The sequence below is a fragment of the Mytilus californianus genome, unplaced genomic scaffold (genome assembly GCF_021869535.1).
Source record: "Mytilus californianus isolate M0D057914Y unplaced genomic scaffold, xbMytCali1.0.p SCAF_7, whole genome shotgun sequence".
NCBI classification, from domain to species: Eukaryota; Metazoa; Mollusca; class Bivalvia; order Mytilida; family Mytilidae; genus Mytilus; species Mytilus californianus.
In genome coordinates, this window is record NW_026262723.1 from 55,034,923 (window position 1) to 55,053,923 (window position 19,001).

At 31.8% G+C, this 19,001-nt stretch overlaps 1 protein-coding gene across 1 annotated transcript in view; it reads left to right on the forward strand.

Annotated features, from left to right (window-relative positions):
• Window positions 1-16,109, forward strand: part of LOC127709446 (uncharacterized) — a 36,341-nt gene extending 20,232 nt beyond the window's left edge. Inside the window, exons 6-8 of the mRNA XM_052215001.1 lie at window positions 11,957-12,016; window positions 12,918-12,990; window positions 14,874-16,109. Of these exons, the coding sequence (XP_052070961.1) occupies window positions 11,957-12,016; window positions 12,918-12,990; window positions 14,874-15,105 (365 nt within the window). The 3' untranslated portion in view covers window positions 15,106-16,109. The remainder of the gene's footprint in view (window positions 1-11,956; window positions 12,017-12,917; window positions 12,991-14,873) is intronic.
• Window positions 16,110-19,001: the final 2,892 nt, after the last annotated feature.

Here is a 19,001-nt window from a genome sequence, read left to right on the forward strand (position 1 = left end):
TTAGTGCATTAAGAACAAAGTTTTTACACTAAGGTCACTTGAACGATGTTTTAGGAACACAAATAACATGGATAAAAGAAGATATAAGCATATAAACAATAGATATGAAATTTAATATCAATAGATATTTTGATCTTGAAGTTAAATGACTCTTTAATCAGCGCGTGACAACCGGCACGTGACACACGATAAAGTACAAATTCTAAATCATCGTGTTCAATGAATCTTATCTGGGACTATTATACTCAGACAACGCCATGACTAAAAAAGAAAAAGACAAACAATAGTACATAAAGCACAACACAGAAAAATAAAGACTAAGCAACACGAACCCCACGAAAAACTAGGGGTGCTCTCAGTTGCTCTGGAAGGGTAGGCAGATCCTGCTCCACATATATAATATATCTCATTCGATTCATAATTGAAATAATTCTCAAATATTTAGATTGAATATGGAAATAATTCAAATGTTATGGGTCATACAGCAACTGACGTCTTATATGACATGCACTAACTATATATTTTGCTAATTTGTTAATTCGACAATCAATATATGGAGGGCAGTCAAAGATGAAATGGAGCTCAGTTTTGTTTTTGTTTTTTCCAACTGTTACAAAATATCATAGTCTTTTATGTAGAATTACGTTTGAATACATTCTAGTTTAAATAGGGCTAAGTATGCCCGCTCAAGTTTACTCAACGTAATTATCATTTTCTAAGACAGTTTTATATTATATATTCATAGTGTTAAAACTTTTTGTATCTTTGCAAATTGGTATGCATGATGAGTGGAGCATTTTCAACTGATTTTTAGTTTGTTCTCAGGTTGTACTGTTACACCACTATCCCAGGTAAGGGAAAGGTTTGCGCGACATCAAACTAGTTTAAATTACAAATACTGCTGTAATAGGGGATCGCCTTTGATTTATAAACTAGAATCAATATATATTAATTAATTTTAAAGATCATGGATATTTTTACAATTTCGTTTGTCCGTATTTTACCGATAAATGGATTCATTTTTTTTTCTTTCGCAGTTTAAATTAACATTATTAAGAAAAGTATAAAGTCAAAAGTTTGTTAAACCTTTAGTGGAATTTGTGAAGCTTTTTATGATAAATAGAGTATTTTGTTTTTATTTTCGTTTGACCTTATCAATAATTTTATTTTATAAACCATATACAAAACACGTGAAAAAAACCCCAACTAGAACATGCTGAAATAACATATACATGCTCAAACTGTATGTATACATGTGCTTAGCACATACTTACAACTTCTCGTCCAATCAAATTGCTTATATTTGCCTTCTAATTTTCATAGTACATACTTTTCCCGTGTACTAAGTAACTACACATGAATGACCACAAGGGTAAGATTTCATTGTATCATAATGAAGATATTTAAATCAAAAATTGCCGCTGGCTGTTTTGAAATAAAATGCTGTGTTCCAAATTAAATTAAATAGTTTGTAATTAGTTTTCACGTTGATTTTTTAATATCCTGCTATTAAAATCTTTGGATCTAAAAAATGTTTTTGATAATTGCTATTTCTTTCATTTAAATAAAGGGTAATACATATGGTTCTTTATACCTTGATTAGAGTACAACGATATCTTAAAATTATGATAATGTAATAATGTATCATCCATGCAATTACTTTGTACACAAAAAAGTGTGTACTATGAAACCTTGTGAAGGGAAATTAAAGCAACTTGGTGATAATTTTTTAAACTTTCTTAAGGAAGGTGATCTATTTCGTCATGAATTGATTGATTTATTGATTATCGGTTGCTTAATTTCCAGTGGCAAATATTTCATGCATGTTCAGGACGATGTCATGAATTGAAAAATTGTGATTATGTCTGAAGATAATGTGCCAATTATATATATAAACATATTCTGATAAATCTTTTAGTTTTTACCTTGAAATAATAAAAAAAAAAAAAAAAAAAACACACAAAACCTATAATCTCTGATCTATTGATAGTTGCTTTTTAATGCCTATCTGCTAGACTATATCTATGGGGACAAACTATCTATATGTTTCAAATTTATTATAGCTTTAGATTTTAGTGAAATTAAAAAATGTTTTCAAAACATGTAAAGCTTCCACTGCAATTTAATTATTGCCTGCTTTTGGTCAATTTATTTGGTCATCTTACCATGTAAGAAGAACATGTATAGTGAAACACCACTTTATATCAATATACATACTTACACCAGCAGCTACCATCTTTTCATTCTGGAGTCAAGGGCCTTTTGAAATCACATATTTTACAATGATACTAGTGAGTAGATTTACAAAACTTCGTTAATGAGCTCCGTTTTACAAACACCTGTGATACAAGTAGTCAGCCAAAATAAACTATCAATAGACCAATTAAAAGATTACTCGAGTTGTAAATATGTGCTAAATTGGATAGTCTATGAAAAGGTATATACTATGAAATTAAGAGCTCGGGGCAAGCCCCTTGCTCTAAATTTCATAGTATATACCTTTTTATAGACTAACCTAGACGTAATAAACTGTACCTGGTTGAATGATCATGAATTTCAATCGGTTACACAGGTGACAATCAATATTGAATGTGGCACGTGTCGATAAAAGATTAAATAAATAATTTGTAGTTTTTAAAGATGTAATTATAAAATGTTGAATTATTTATTTTAACATGTTTAAAATAGTCTACTCCTATATTTCATGTCCTTTGTGCCAATTATATCATATCATTTGGTCCCTTGTATTTGAGTCACATTTTATATATTTTGTCATCAGAATCTTTCGACAGTTTCGATCACAAAGATGAAACTTTAAAGCGTTTAAAAAAATGTTCACGAGTCAAACAGGTGCTTTCTTTACCATGTTCTACGCATGCAGGAGCGTATTCTTAAAAATTTAATAGACACTAAAACGTTAAATACGAAATCATTTAGTATATAATTAAACGAGAGACACAAAAATATTTCTTACTGAGCAACTCAATTTAAAAATTGATAATTTCCCGCCTTTTTGTTAAACACCAATCTGTAAATGAATCTGGATTCTTTCTAAATTTATTATCCCCTTGTCACTTCCTGATTTCATTTCGTTTAAAAATCGAAAGCAAACGTAATCTATTCTTAATAAATTTAAATATACTGTCATTTTACTGAATCGTTTCAAGTTTATAAACATGAATTCCAAATATCGATTTAATCGGGATAATGATTATGCAGTGATATAGTTGTTATAATTACACCTTATGTAAGAATCCTGGGTTTTGATTGGTTGATAGCCAGTGTATTTTTCACCAATTTACTTTTACCAAATGAATATCGTTCGTTTTTAAACAGCGCCGGGGTATATGCAAAAAGGATATGCCTTTTTTACCCTCTCTGCCGTGGTATTTGCCAAAAAAATACTCTATCCGACTAGACGCTTGTAATGTCACGATCATCAATGCGTTTTATGTCACTATCATCAATGCGTTTTGTACGTTAGCATTCGGTGTAATTAAACAGATATAGCATGTTCTTGAGGGGTATTTGCGAAAAATACCAGTCTTGAGAATGAATTTCCCTCGCCTTACGGCTCGCGAAATCTAACATTCTCTCGACTGGTATTTTTCGCAAATACCCCTCCTTAACATGATATATCTCTTCACAATTTCATTTAGAGAGCAACTTTTTAACTTCAAAGCTAGGGAAGGGGTCATGATTTTTTTGTCTGATTGAGATTTTTTTAAGTTTGTTAATGCTATCGATCAAATTATTTTTCAAAATTTATCACTATAAATTATGGGGAAAATATGGATTCAGAATCCCCATTTTTTTAGCTCACCTGACCTGAAAGGTCAAGTGAGCTTTTCTCATCACTTTGCGTCCGTCGTCCGTCGTCCTGCGTCCGTCGTCCGTCGTCCGTAAACTTTTACAAAAATCTTCTCCTCTGAAACTACTGGGCCAAATTTAACCAAACTTGGCCACAATCATCATTGGGGTATCTAGTTTTAAAAATGTGTGGCGTGACCCGGTCAACCAACCAAGATGGCCGCCACGGCTAAAAATAGAACATAGGGGTAAAATGCAGTTTTTAGCTTATAACTCAAAAACCAAAGCATTAAGAGCAAATCTGACATTGGGTAAAATTGTTCATCAGGTCAAGTTCTATCTGCCCTGAAATTTTCAGATGAATCGGACAACCCGTTATTGGGTTGCTGCCCCTGAATTGGTAATTTTAAGGAAATTTTGCTGTTTTTGGTTATTATCTTGAATATTATTATAGATAGAGATAAACTGTAAACAGCAATAATGTTCAGCAAAGTAAGATTTACAAATAAGTCAATATAACCGAAATGGTCAGTTGACCCCTTTAGGAGTAATTGCCCTTTATAGTCAATTTTTAACCATTTTTCGTAAATCTTAGTAATCTTTTACAAAAATCTTCTCCTCTGAAACAACTGGGCCAAATTAAACCAAACTTGGCCACAATCATCATTGGGGTATCTAGTTTAAAAAATGTGTGGCGTGAACCGGCCAACCAACCAAGATGGCCGCCACAGCTAAAAATAAAACATAGGGGTAAAATGCAGTTTTTGGCTTATAACTCAAAAACCAAAGCATTTAGAGCAAATCTGACATGAAGTAAAATTGTTTATCAGGTCAAGATCTATCTGCCCTGAAATTTTCAGATGAATCGAACAACCTGTTGTTGGGTTGCTGCCCCTGAATTGGTAATTTTAAGGAAATTTTGCTGTTTTTGGTTATTATCTTGAATATTATTATAGATAGAGATAAACTGTAAACAGCAATAATGTTCAGCAAAGTAAGATTAACAAATAAGTCAACATGACTGAAATGGTCAGTTGACCCCTTTAGGAGTTATTGCCCTTTATAGTCAATTTTTAACAATTTTTCGTAAATCTTAGTAATCTTTTACAAAAATCTTCTCCTCTGAAACTCCGTGGCCAAATTAAACCAAACTTGGCCACAATCATCATTTGGTTATCTAGTTTTAAAAATGTGTGGCGTGACCTGGTCAACCAACCAAGATGGCCGCCACGACTAAAAATAGAACATAGGGGTAAAATTCAGTTTTTGGCTTTTAACTCAAAAACCAAAGCATTTAAAGCAAATCTGACATGAAGTAAAATTGTTTATCAGGTCAAGATCTATCTGCCCTGAAATTTTCAGATGAATCGGACAACCAGTTATTGGGTTGCTGCCCCTGAATTGGTAATTTTAAGGAAATTTTGCTGTTTTTGGTTATTATCTTGAATATTATTATAGATAGAGATAAACTGTAAACAGTAATAATGTTCAGCAAAGTAAGATTTACAAATAAGTCAATATAACCGAAATGGTCAGTTGACCCCTTTAGGAGTAATTGCCCTTTATAGTCAATTTTTAACCATTTTTCGTAAATCTTAGTAATCTTTTACAAAAATCTTCTCCTCTGAAACAACTGGGCCAAATTAAACCAAACTTGGCCACAATCATCATTTGGTTATCTAGTTTTGAAAATGTGTGGCGTGACCTGGTCAACCAACCAAGATGGCCGCCACGGCTAAAAATAGAACATAGGGGTAAAATTCAGTTTTTGGCTTTTAACTCAAAAACCAAATCATTTAAAGCAAATCTGACATGAAGTAAAATTGTTTATCAGGTCAAGATCTATCTGCCCTGAAATTTTCAGATGAATCGGACAACCCGTTGTTGGGTTGCTGCCCCTGAATTGGTAATTTTAAGGTGATTTTGCTGTTTTTGGTTATTATCTTGAATATTATTATAGATAGAGATAAACTGTAAAAAACAATAAATGTCGGCAAAGTAATATCTACAAATAAGTCAACATGACCGAAATTGTCAGTTGACCCCTTTAGGAGTTATTGCCCTTTATAGTCAATTTTTAACCATTTTTTCGTAAATCTTAGTAATCTTTTACAAAAATCTTCTCCTCTGAAACTACTGGGCCAAGTTAATTATAGATAGAGATAATTGTAAGCAGGAAAAATGTTCAGTAAATTAAGATGTACAAACACATCACCATCACCAAAACACAATTTTGTCATGAATCCATCTGCAACCTTTGTTTAATATTCACATAGACCAAGGTGAGCGACACAGGCTCTTTAGAGCCTCTAGTTTCAACTCCTGGCCACAATATTTTTTTGCATTAAATTGGGGATCAGAATATATTTTTTAGGAAAAAAAAACAACCCGAACCCGTTACTTTTTAAGTTAAATAGTCGTTCCTTTATGTTGTGATTCCTGGTTTAACTTTAGTTGATTATGAATGTCCCCTGAAAATATCTAAGGTGATTTAAAATTGTGAACTAGATTTCCGGATCCTTATTCTTATCTTCATATTTAAGCATCACATCATGCAACAATGCCTACATTTGTAGCATTAATAAGGCCCTCAAAGATCCTTGAAGGACTTGGGCATATGTATAGCTAGAAATATACGTCCTTTGTCATTTACTGTTGCCCCAAATAATGTTGATTTCCATCTCGGTTAAAGTGACTTAAGCCCTCAAACTCCTAGCTGAAATCAAAGGTACTTGGGGACAGGACAATATTTTTTGGCCCTTCCCCTTTTTTCCAAAATCCGTTTATTTTTTCGTTTTCTATTAATTTCAATTATTTTAGCATTTTTCTGTATTATAAGAACATAAATATTCTACAAATAACTTGTATTTGCTATTTACTATTAATTTCAAGTTTACTATCCACAGTGGTCTCTATATATATATATCTGTAACTTAGATATGTCCTAAGACAGCTTTGTGAAACTAGGGCCTGGTTTTGCATGTCTGTATTTAAAGTACAATCATTTAAAGTCTTAGGTTAGCACATCCTAGCTGAGATAATCCTAAGATAGCTTCGATTTGCATGCTGAGACATCTCTTCAGTCGGTGCTAACTTTATCCTAATATCTGTCCTAAGAAATTATTAGGACCGATTCGATAAACAGGCCCTTGGTCTTTAATCATATTTTAACATAATTATAAGCGCGCAAATGTTTAATTTTGATAACTAATTACCATCCGATATTAAGAAAATTAGCATGGCATCCTGACCGAATATAATACTTCGTCTACTGTCGAGCAGTGAGCCAGGATCCCAGGCTATTAGAAATAAAATGAACAGTCAGACGCTACTTTGTACATTCATGAGATATAATTGTCTATATTTACCGTTTCCGTTTCAATTTATTTTTGTTTACAGCACAAAAATTAAATCATTTATATTTTTTTAATATTTGCTTTTTCCGACGGATATTGGTGAACTAATTAAAGTAAATAACTTAAACTGTAAAGACAATATATAGGTGTACGCTTAATGGCCTTTTGCTATCTACGCTTGTACTAGGCAGAGACATATAATGTCTCTGGACTAGGTATATGCGATGTGTGTATTATTCTCTGGCAATACTCGTGGAAGGCTTGTAACAAGGTATAAGGTAATTAACAAATCGGAAATTAGCCGGGCCTCTAGGGCACACGTGGCAGGTGTGACTGTCAATTGGAATGGACAATAAGATAGAAGGTCGAGTTTAATACACAAAGTTAAAATACATATTAAAGGAGGTGGCAAATACAAATAGATCGCCGTGGAATATTAAATCAAATTTAGGGTTAGGTCCGTTGTTTACCAAATAAATGATTTTGAACATGTATTTCATATACATGTAGGATGGATAAATTCGAAGTTATGAGAATGATAAATAATGTTTAAATTTATAAATCTAAAGAAGAAGATATTAAAACCAAAATGATTTTTCTATCTAATTAGTTTAAAAACGAAGAAATAATCTTGGGAACACCAATAATCAAGTTTTATAATAAGAGTTTGGCTGTTTACACGAGAGAAAAATAACATGATTTTAAAAAAACAATTTTAAGCACCATTATTAACGTGAACCTCTATACGTAAGACCTCATCTACAGGTAACATGCATTAAGCTATGTAACACCCGGAAATGTCAAGGTAAATCACTACCTATACAGACTGTACCATGTCAACGAAACTCCCGATTTGAAAGCATGACCATTCATGATTTAAGAGGGGTCTTAGGTGAGGGGACTTCTGACTAGATTTTTTTTCTCAACTAATATCACTTAACTTTTAAAAAAAAACAATTCATTACATCCATGAAATTCAAAGAATACTCCCTAATATCGGCTACAGTTCTTATTGGACAAACCGTATTGAATTTTTAAAATTTCAATGATTTAATACATAGTAAAAACACTGAAAATTCAAATCAATTTGATAGTCAATATGTTTCCTACAAAAATTATATATCTTCATTGACATTCGGTCTGAAAATAAAATGTGAATTTGGAATACAGAACATGCGGAATGGTTTAAATTCTTACTCAATTTTGATCACTAAAATAAATATTGAGTTTTTTAAAATTACATCCAGAAACTACTTTTATTTGTAAATTTACATTTTTATCTGTAACTGTCGATAGAAGTGTTTTTTTTTTAATTCCCCTTCGGAACAATGCTTTTTATTTTTAGAAAAGTTGAAATCATACATTGACTCTATGATTAAACTATTTTTTTGTTGTTAACCAGATATATATATTATATATATGTCTCTGAGTTAACATATAACAAGAATGTGTCCAAAGTACACGGAGTGTCATTTTTTATGTTCAGTGGACCGTGAAATTGGGGTCAAAACTTTAATTTGGCATATAATTAGAAAGATCATATCATAGGGAACATGTTTACTAAGTTTCAAGTTGATTGAACTTCAACTTCATCAAAAACTACCTTGACCAAACACTTTAAGCTGAAGCGGGACAGACGGACGAACGGACGGACGAACGAACGAACGAACGAACGGACGAACGAACGGAAGCACAGAACGGAAAACATTATGCCCCTCTACTATCGTAGGCGTAGAAAAATAGACTGGAAACATATTTATGGTGTGAACAATGCAAATGCGGCTATGCACATTTTCTAGGAAACTACTACTAACCACAGCGTACATGTACATTTTTTAAATGACTCCTTCCACTATTTCAACCAAGAATGACAATTATATATGAAATGCTATAGTTGGTGAGACTTTATTCTTATAAGATGTGTGTATTTATTATCTTTATATTTATAAACCAAATCATTTGTGTATTTACACTTACAATATTTGAGAAAATTTCGTATACCCGTTCCTATTATGTACAGAAATATGCAAAATGTATGCGATTTATATGATTATTTTCTCTTTTATTTTCAACATATATTTTAAATTGGGACTATCTATATAAGTTCCGTAACTTTCTATCTGTATAAACCAATGATCAACAAGTACATACATTTTTGTGAAATTATCAGCAATATAATTTCAAAAAAAAACAGAACAGATTTTAGTCACGAATAATATTCTAGTCTAACGTGTTGGTGTATGCGTTGTCGAAGATGCACATAGACCTAGGTGAGCAACACACTCTCTTTAAAACATATAGTGTTTAGTTTTACAAAATGTGGGTTATCAAATTCTGTTGAAGGATTTATTGTTGTTAGTTAATGTAAATGTTCGGTTGCAAATACTACATGCATATTGAGGACAAAGAAATATAGTAACTGGCAAAACTATTCAGGCATCTCCACCTAAAATAAATCTTCATGGAACGCTACCTATACTTCATAAAATAAAAACCCACTTATATACGATTTTCAAAGGTTTTTGTTTATGTAATTGTATAATGAGCCTGTGTTGCACATGTTTTTCAGTACTACTTTTTAACCAATTATACATGTACATTAAATTTGAAAAATGCTAGAATACTATTGCACATTGTATTCATAAGAAATTTTGTTAAAACATATTGAGATCATCATTACATGATTATAGAAACGACACAGTCTGTCTATCTGTCTGTCTGTCTGTCTGTCTGTCTGTCTGTCTGTCAATGAAATCTTTTTTGGATAGATCTGTTGGACGCATATTTCCGACTTGCCCTTACTTTCAATAAAGAACTGGTGTTATTCTTAGCCTTAACACCATGTGTTGGTTGAATTTGCCTCTGATTTTTTTTCACAGATTAAGTTTTGGTTTAGATGGTGTCACAGTCTTGTCTCAGTATAACAACAGGGTTGAGTACAGGTGCCCTGATGGTTCCTCTACGCAGAGAGAAAATCCCGCAAATGGAAGCGGGCCTCTATTGGTTACTAAACAATAATGTATACTAGTTCAGCGAAATGGTTGCTACACTAAACACCAAAACATGCTTTTGAAATTAAATCAGAAAAAAAACCGCACGAGATTAACAAAGGATAAAGATTTCTGCTTTGGTACAGGCGACAAAATGTAATTTATGACTTTTGATATCTCAACCTGCCCCTATACCTTGCTCAAATGAGGAATAAACACCCACACTGCATAAAACAGGGGAAAAGAAGTCAAGAGTCCGATGTTAGATTAGGTAACAGAAGAAACTACGCAAATGGCAATAATAAACATAAAATAACAAAGGACCAGTAGCAGTAACTGACATGCAAGACCCCGACATGAAGTACAATAATCGGGAATATGTGTCATTGGTAGTAAAATTTACATTTCTTGAACAATGAAATCTGGGGATATTTGGTCAAATAAAATAATACCTTTACTTAGTACCAGAACATATAAAAATTATTCTCTTTTCTTTGGTTTTGTTCTCCCATAGGATATTTCTTTCTCCCATAGGATATTTATTTCTCCCATAGGATCTGTTTCTCCCTTATGATTTGCTTTAATCTCCCATAGGATTTTTATTCTCCCATAGAATTTTTTTTCTCCTTAGGATTTATTTTTAACCCTTAGGATTTTTTTTTATCCCACAGGATATTTTTTCTGTAATAAAATCCCTTAGGATTTTTATTAATCCTATCGGATATTTTTCATCCCACAGGATATATCTATTAGACAAATATCCTATAGGAAAAAAAAATATCCTGTAGGAAATGCTTTTATTTCTCCTAAGGGATTTATTTAGTCCTAAGGGAGAAAATATATCCTGTAGGATATTTTTATTCTCCTAAGGGATTATAAATCCCATAGGATTTAAATATCCTGTAGGATATCAAAAATATTCTATGGGATTATGACTTTATCCTATAGGATTTCTCAAAATCCTGTAGGATTTTAACAAATCCTATGGGAGAAAAAAAAAACCTACAGGATTTAAATATCCTGTAGGATTTTAACAAATCCTATGGGAGAAAAAAATATCCTACTGGATTTTGTCACTGTTTTCACTCCAGTTGCCGAACCAGGCGAGCCACACGAAATTTTTTTTTGTATTGTTTTACCTATCCCCAGAGGTACATTATTGGCAAATTTGATGATTCTACCTTTTAAAAAAAAAGTGTGGTTCCAATTTGCACTCATGAGAAGTGCAAATTAAACCAAGAACATGTTAACTGATCTTTAATTTGAAAATGTACTTCTAGTGGGTTTTTAAACGCATTGTAATGACAATTCATAGATGCTGTACGAATAGAAAACTTAAGGTAAACGAAACAAATACAAGTTTATAAAAACTCTAATATTTGATTATGTTAAAACCTAAAAGAACACTTTAAGTTAAGTATATATAATTATATTACTTGAAAAAGAACCACTTAAGCTGTACAATATTATAGTTATGCGTAACAAAAAGAAATAATTTTATATAAACGTTTGTTTTGAACTTAATATATATATCATAGTAAAGATTTATTTAATGTATGTTAGCAGGAAGTTGGGATAAAGTCGTCAATTATCAGATAAGTATACATTACTTCCAAGAAGATCAAAATGGTCCTCACAAATATATTGTATAACGATAACGAGATTTAGTATGGTTGCGTATGAGACAACTATGTGCAAAGACAAAAAAGAATGTAAACAAGTACAGACCATCGCCGTTGTTTAAACATGAACAAAACTAATGCAGTATATTTACTTTTGTATTTATGTATGTATTTGCAGATATAACAGAGGGATTGGAGGAAACACCTGTTGAGTCGTCTATCCAATTTGATATCATTGGTAATATATAACACATTAATTCTTTCATACCACTAATTAAATTTGAATAAATACTGAACGTATGAATGTTGTTTCATATAGTTCATGTTTTACTGCAGAATAGGGTAGCTTGACGATTGGTTGATTTGGCACTATCATGTTGGATATTCATATATCTAGTGGTCTCTATGATACATATATATATATTGATGCTCATAAATGGTGCACACTTATCACAAGTTATGGACGAATCGTCGATATAGATGCTGCATTAAAGATAGGGGACACGTGTGAACTTAGACATACAGACCAAACATGGAATAAATTCTAACCATGATTTCGCTACCTGCCTTTCAGAATTGAAGAAAACAGTTAAAACATTGACTTCAGCCTAGAAATCATTTCGAAAAACCTAACAATGAATCAAATTACGTTGGTTAATGATTTTGATCTTACTGCAAAAAAAATCATTTGCATGTCGGTTTCACAGGATCTTGTTAATTTGTGAAACTGAAATGCAGTAAGATCAGTATCATTAACCAACGTAATTTGGTAAAGGTGGACCAAAACACAAGACGTTAAGACAAATCAAAGTTGCTACTATTGATAACTTGATAACATAAACGGTTCTTATACATCATTGGCTTGCAAATATTTGGTTTGACCGTTCCTGATAAAGGTCAATCCAGAAAATCGCTTCGCACGCATACAATGTATAAAGTGTTATCTTTACTACATGTACCATGCTTATATTATATTTTGTTATAAAAAAATCGACTTAATTTTTGTAAGTATAAGATACAATTGAGATTTGAGTTGTTCTGCGTTTTAAGTAACTATAATATAGTTCTGGAAGAAATTTCAATAAGAGTTGAGATCCTTTCATCTTAAGGTTCAAAGGTTTGTTTTTCATTCCTTTCAGGAATAGCTGCTGGTGTTAGCGGAGGCATATTACTTACAATCACATCGGTCTTCTTGATATATCGTTTAAGAAGGTAAACTACTTTTCGTATATACATTTTAGTTTCAAATATTCACTGTAATATTAATATGAATCTAATTATAACAGATGTATTTCAAATGTCACTGCATGAATCCCAAAATAATCATTTTGTTTTCATTATTGCATGCTTGTTATGCTTCCATCTGGGTTCAATCTTATTTGATGTGTAAGTGTTGTGTTTCGTTGAAAGCCTAAAGATATAGTTTAAGATGCTTGAATCAATTAACTCTCGTTGTGTTATCTTGGAGAAATATCAGTAGACACTTTAAAATAATGTTGATGTGGAAAACATATTCAGTGTATATGAGACAAATTTTAAGATTGAAATTGGAACTATATATTCATCAATTGAAAAAAAAATTTTGATAGTTGATATATAAGGCAAAGTTGCCTATCAACTTTTTTAAGGGAGTTATGACACTGGAAAATGAAAAAAAATATGGAAAGTAGAATTATAAGTTGTCTCACGTCTACATTTCCTGTCGAAAGATTGTTTAAATTATATCAAAGTTCAACAAGAACAATATCTTTTGACACCTGAACGATCCTTGTACGTGAAAACAAATTACATTATGTAATAGCCTTTGCGTAGCTTAACATGTTGATGATGCGAGGGACATTGTATCACTGTTACTAAATTTAAAATAATTTCAACTATTAAAGTCATATAAATAATTTTAAGAAAAGCGTAAGCTTTAAGAAATGATAAGAAATACCGCGTTTGATTTTAATGTGTCCTCAAATAAAAGAAGAAAAGCAATTCAACACACTTTTTTACCATAAATTCAAAATTATATTTAAAGATTGTCCCCCTTCGGTTCAGTGAAATCTTTTTATTCATTTTTACACTAAACACTAAACACTGGTCACTAGGCGATATAACATGGAAATAATTTCCAGCCCAGATATAAGCACTATTGTGTTGACATGAATTATCATTAGTAATGTCATATTTATAAATTAACTGTTTTCATAACTTTGAATTATTCAAAATACTGAAAATTTTCTACCCCAGAAATAGATTACCTTAGCTGTATTTGACAAAACCTGAAAAAAAATTCGAGCGTCTCTAATGATTCTTTTGTAGACGAAACGCGCATCTGGTTTACAAAATGTTAAACCTGGTTTATTTGATGAGTTTTATAGAGCTTGCACTGAATGTGATCGTAGAGGAGACACACGTAATTCCTTGTTTAGTGAATTCTTATGACTCAATTGGGGTAAACTGTTTGAGAAAAAAATTAAAAGTAAGACTGTAATTCATGGAAATATCTGCTTTTCGGTTTTGCTGGTTTTTATTTTTGTTAATCTTTGCAAACGTTGCCTTCACATATTTTAGTTGCGAGCACTCACGATGATGGGTAATCTCGAAATGCGCAATTAAAACACTTAATTGATTACGGAGAATGTGTGTCACACATGTTGACGTTCCTTTTTAGTTTGAGGATAAGTATTTAGAATTAGAACATCATCAATATATCATCAAGTGAAAATAAAAAAAAAAGAAATGTATGAGACATTGTATGAATTTTGGTTTATGTTATTAAGATGGAAAGCAATATCTATGTCGTTCGTATGTTTATTTTTCGAAAATAGGTCATCAAGTTCGCAGTTTTTTAATTGCCCTATGTCAGAAACTCTGTTTATGAATTTAATCGTGATTGAAAAATATTTACCCCAATTCAATTATCCACTTAAACATGTTAAAAACCAAAAACATTAACAAAATATATTCAGACAGGAGCTGATCATGTACTGTATCTTGGACAGCGACGTGAACAGTTGGGTAGGTTACTGATATAATTTAATGGATTTGCAACAACCTTCAATACGGATTTACCTATCGTTTATACAGTCAAGTGTTTTTTATTTTAGGTCTAATGGCTGTGATTGTGTGACGAAAAACATAACGTCCCTAATGAGAAAAGGACAAGAAAGTAGAATTAAAGAGACTGGCGTCTATGAATGTTCAAATATTCCTTCGAGATTATCTGACCACGCTTACGACTCGTTTGAATGTGCAAATTATTACAACATGACAAATGTCCCTAATTCCTCTACAAGTGGACATCATGAAAATGACAGAGATCTGTACATTAATCAGTAAGAAGTAGAACCAGCGTTTCGTGTAACCTTTACAAATAATTGGTGATTCTTTTAGATACTTATTACATGGAATTTGTAACATGAACTTTCTAATTAAATACACTTTTAAAGTTCAAACTGCAGTATGAAACGGAAACATGCGACTCAATATAAAGACAACGATACAATACAAAAAGCGTTTCCGATTTAAGGGATGTAATGAATTTACTTTCAATTATTATTCAATGATTGTTATAATTCACAATTGTATCAGTCTACATTTTTACCGAATCTCCTCATACATGTTTTCACCGATTTTTATGCATTGTTCATGTTTTGGTCAACGTTATTTCAAGATATTTTGACAGTTTCATTGTAAATGAGTTCACGTAAACAAAAGACTCGGTAATTATTGGTTTTAATTGGATTACTTCTTGATCATATTTTTATAGAATCATACATGTTTATACATTAGTCGATAGAAGTTACATAGCTTCAGATGACCATCCTGCTGCTTCATGTATCGATAACTTGTTACTCAAGGTTAATTCAATTTGTTAAAGAAAATCCCTGCATTATAATTACCATCTTTTTATCGAGGTTGTCACATGTCAGATATCCTTATCACCCCTATAATAGTTACTCACAATTACATGATTTTTTGTATTTTCTTTTTTCTTTTATACTAAAATACATTTTCATATTCCAAGTGCTGGAAATTGAATATTACACTTAATGATTTTGCATTGAAAGTTTTTCTTGGTGTGCATATTGTAGTACATAAGTCCTTATGTGTCTTTTCCTTTAATGAGTTTTGAACTTTAAAGTATCGAAATAGGTATATGACTATTAATAGTTAATGTAGACTAGTTTACGATGCATTTATTTAGATTACCTATTTGAACAGGATTACATTGTAAAGTACAGGATTATAATTAACAAAAATATAATACATTTGTGGTCGTAATTTGTTTAGTTTTGTACGTAAGCTTTATAATAATTAACATATATAGTTTACCATGTTTATTAAGCGAGTTGTATTTTATTTGTATGTTTATTCTAATGATATCAAGCTGAATAGTATTTAGCATTCAGTGTGCTTCCTTTCGTCCACTTCATCCATTCGTATAAGAAACATGGCTATGTGATGCAAGCATGAAATAATATATCTACGACTGCGACATGCCTAGTATAAAGGCAGGAATGACTGCCTGTTTCCGACAATTCGTACATCAATTCGGAATATATCAACCAAGAGAAAAAAAAAAAAACAAAAGCGAAGCCGGTGCGTCGTCAATAAAACCATTTCCTTCTATACATGCATCGCCAGCCATGACTCGGTCAAAACATCTCGATTGGAACATGCTATGTGGTATTTTAAACGTGCTATATTAAAATTTCAAAAGTGCCATGTAAGACTCCAAACGGATTGGTCTTTGGTCATACTTCTGATTTGTTGGTCTTATCTCCAGATAAATGATTATCACAAATAACCCGACATCCCATCACCACGACCATTTTACAGGCGCCAAGGGAATGACGCCCGTTTTTCCTATACGTTATTTTTGTTGTGATTAATTTTGTTGTTGTTGTAAACATTACTTAATGTTCTAAAATGACGTGCTTCTTTCGCTTTGTAGACAAAGCCATGCTCGAAATCCAATACAATTTGTTAGCATATGCGTATATTGACTACTGCATAAAAATGATTTTTATCAAATTGGCATGCATTTAATATATTTCATTAACTTAAAACACTTTCAAACTCTTAAATGATGCCCATGTTGTTACTAATAAATATACAATGACTACAATGTGTTCTCATTCGCAATTGACATAATTGACCTAAATACGGCAACGTTGATGTTGGCTGTTCAAAACCCCTCCCTCTACAAAAAAAAACATTGCATGTCGTCATCTTGTTTACAAACAAAATGGATTACGCACGGATAATACCGTTGAAAATTGGGCTAAAAGTATATCACAGAGGACAACTATATAAGATTATAGACCACCACAGACAAGAACATTCTGTAGTTCAATATGTGATTCAATCTTTGTCATCTGGACGGACCAAGAGGGTATTTAAGCATGAAATTTGTGATGCCTCTGACACTTCTTCAATGTTTAATCGCCTTACAGAAGAAACCATATTTCAGTTTGAGCATGATAGTTCACAATCAGATGATGAACTATTATCAATAACTTTCACTAAAGATGTACCAGTGACAGTGTTAGAACCAGAAGCAGTGACAGTGTTAGAACCAGAATCAGTGACAGTGTTAGAACCAGAACCACCCATTAAGAAACCAAGGTTCAAAGAAATGCCAAACAGAGAGCACATAGATATGTTGGCTCAAGCCAGAGTGGAAAAGACTACTAAGCAACACACTGATTGGGAGTGCGCCTTTCCAGATGTAAATAAAATTTACATACACAACAATATACTACATAAACGATTTTTAAAATAACAAACATGTAAATTAACAAGTGACATGTGGACACAAACCAGAATAAAACCATGATAAATACAAATACGGGATACTTACATTATGTATATCACTCAAATTCAACTCATTCATTTAAATGCTGTAAAAAGGAAAGTGAAGTACAGGTAATTAAGACTGCAGTACTGAAATGGCAAAACTGCTGCATATATAATAAAATGGTTTGTCCCTAGCAGGGAATTGAAACCCATTCTCCTATTAAAAATTGCAATATACCACCAAGGTTTCCAATCCATTTACAAATGCAACAAGATCGTCACTCAGTTTAAATTTTCATCGTCACGAGAAAAAAAAAAAAATTTAATGAAATGACAATGTATGCATGTTGTGCGTATACTACAACTAAACTATTCAGAAAGCTCAAAATTTTGATCAACATTGTGATTTTCAGACAATGAGCTAATGACGTAAAAATATGTTTATCTTAAACCTCTGCCGACACCATAAATGACATGAATTAAATTCCATGGAAACATATCATGCATGTTGTTGACCTCATAAGTGAGGTTTTACACATCTATAATAGCTGCCAGTGTGTTTAAGGGTAGGACAAAACTGCCACTTTATTCACATTAATAAGACCATTATGTTTTAATTTGTAAGCTTACATATTTCCGACCTGAAAATGTTTGTTTATAAGTATTTTAGTATTTAAGTTGACAAAGTTTGAAAGTTATTTGTACATGTATCAACCTATTATTGAGTAAAAAATAATTTTGAAGAGACCATTTAAACTGCAAAATATTATGTTACCAATACATGCAATACACGGTTAAAAAGTTAAAGAATGATAATTTTTTTAAATTTGAGATGAGACCTGTGGGTCGCCAAGAATAAAAATAAGCATGAAATTTCTATTTTTTTTTTTGAAAGTTTTGAAAAATCTGGTCGACAAATCTGTAAACCGATAAAATAAAGAAGAATGGCCTGAAAACCACATATTCATTTCCGAATCTGCAGATTACAAATTTAAAGTGAATATTTACATAGACCTAGTAAAATAAGTTTTAAAATTATAATTTCAGGATGGTTGACAGAAAACAGATATAATAATAAATTTGTGGAAATTAATGACATATCATGCTATTTCTATCCAAGCCTGCAAACAAAGAAAAGGACAGATTTTTCGAAATCTGTGTAATTGGCATACAAGCAGCAATATCGCGTCATCTTACCAGTCAACCATTTAATCGCAATGCTAATTTGATAAACGATAACTCCTTCATAACGTCTAATCATGTAATAACCGGAATAACTAAAACCCTAAAGCGTGTTGGCAAAGATGTTACGGTGCACAAAAAACCTGTAGCAGAGGGCGACGTACAGCAGTTGTATTCAAGTGCGGTTTTTAACACGGATACACCAGTTACACTACAAAATAAAATTTTCTGGGACTTGATGTTAAATTTTA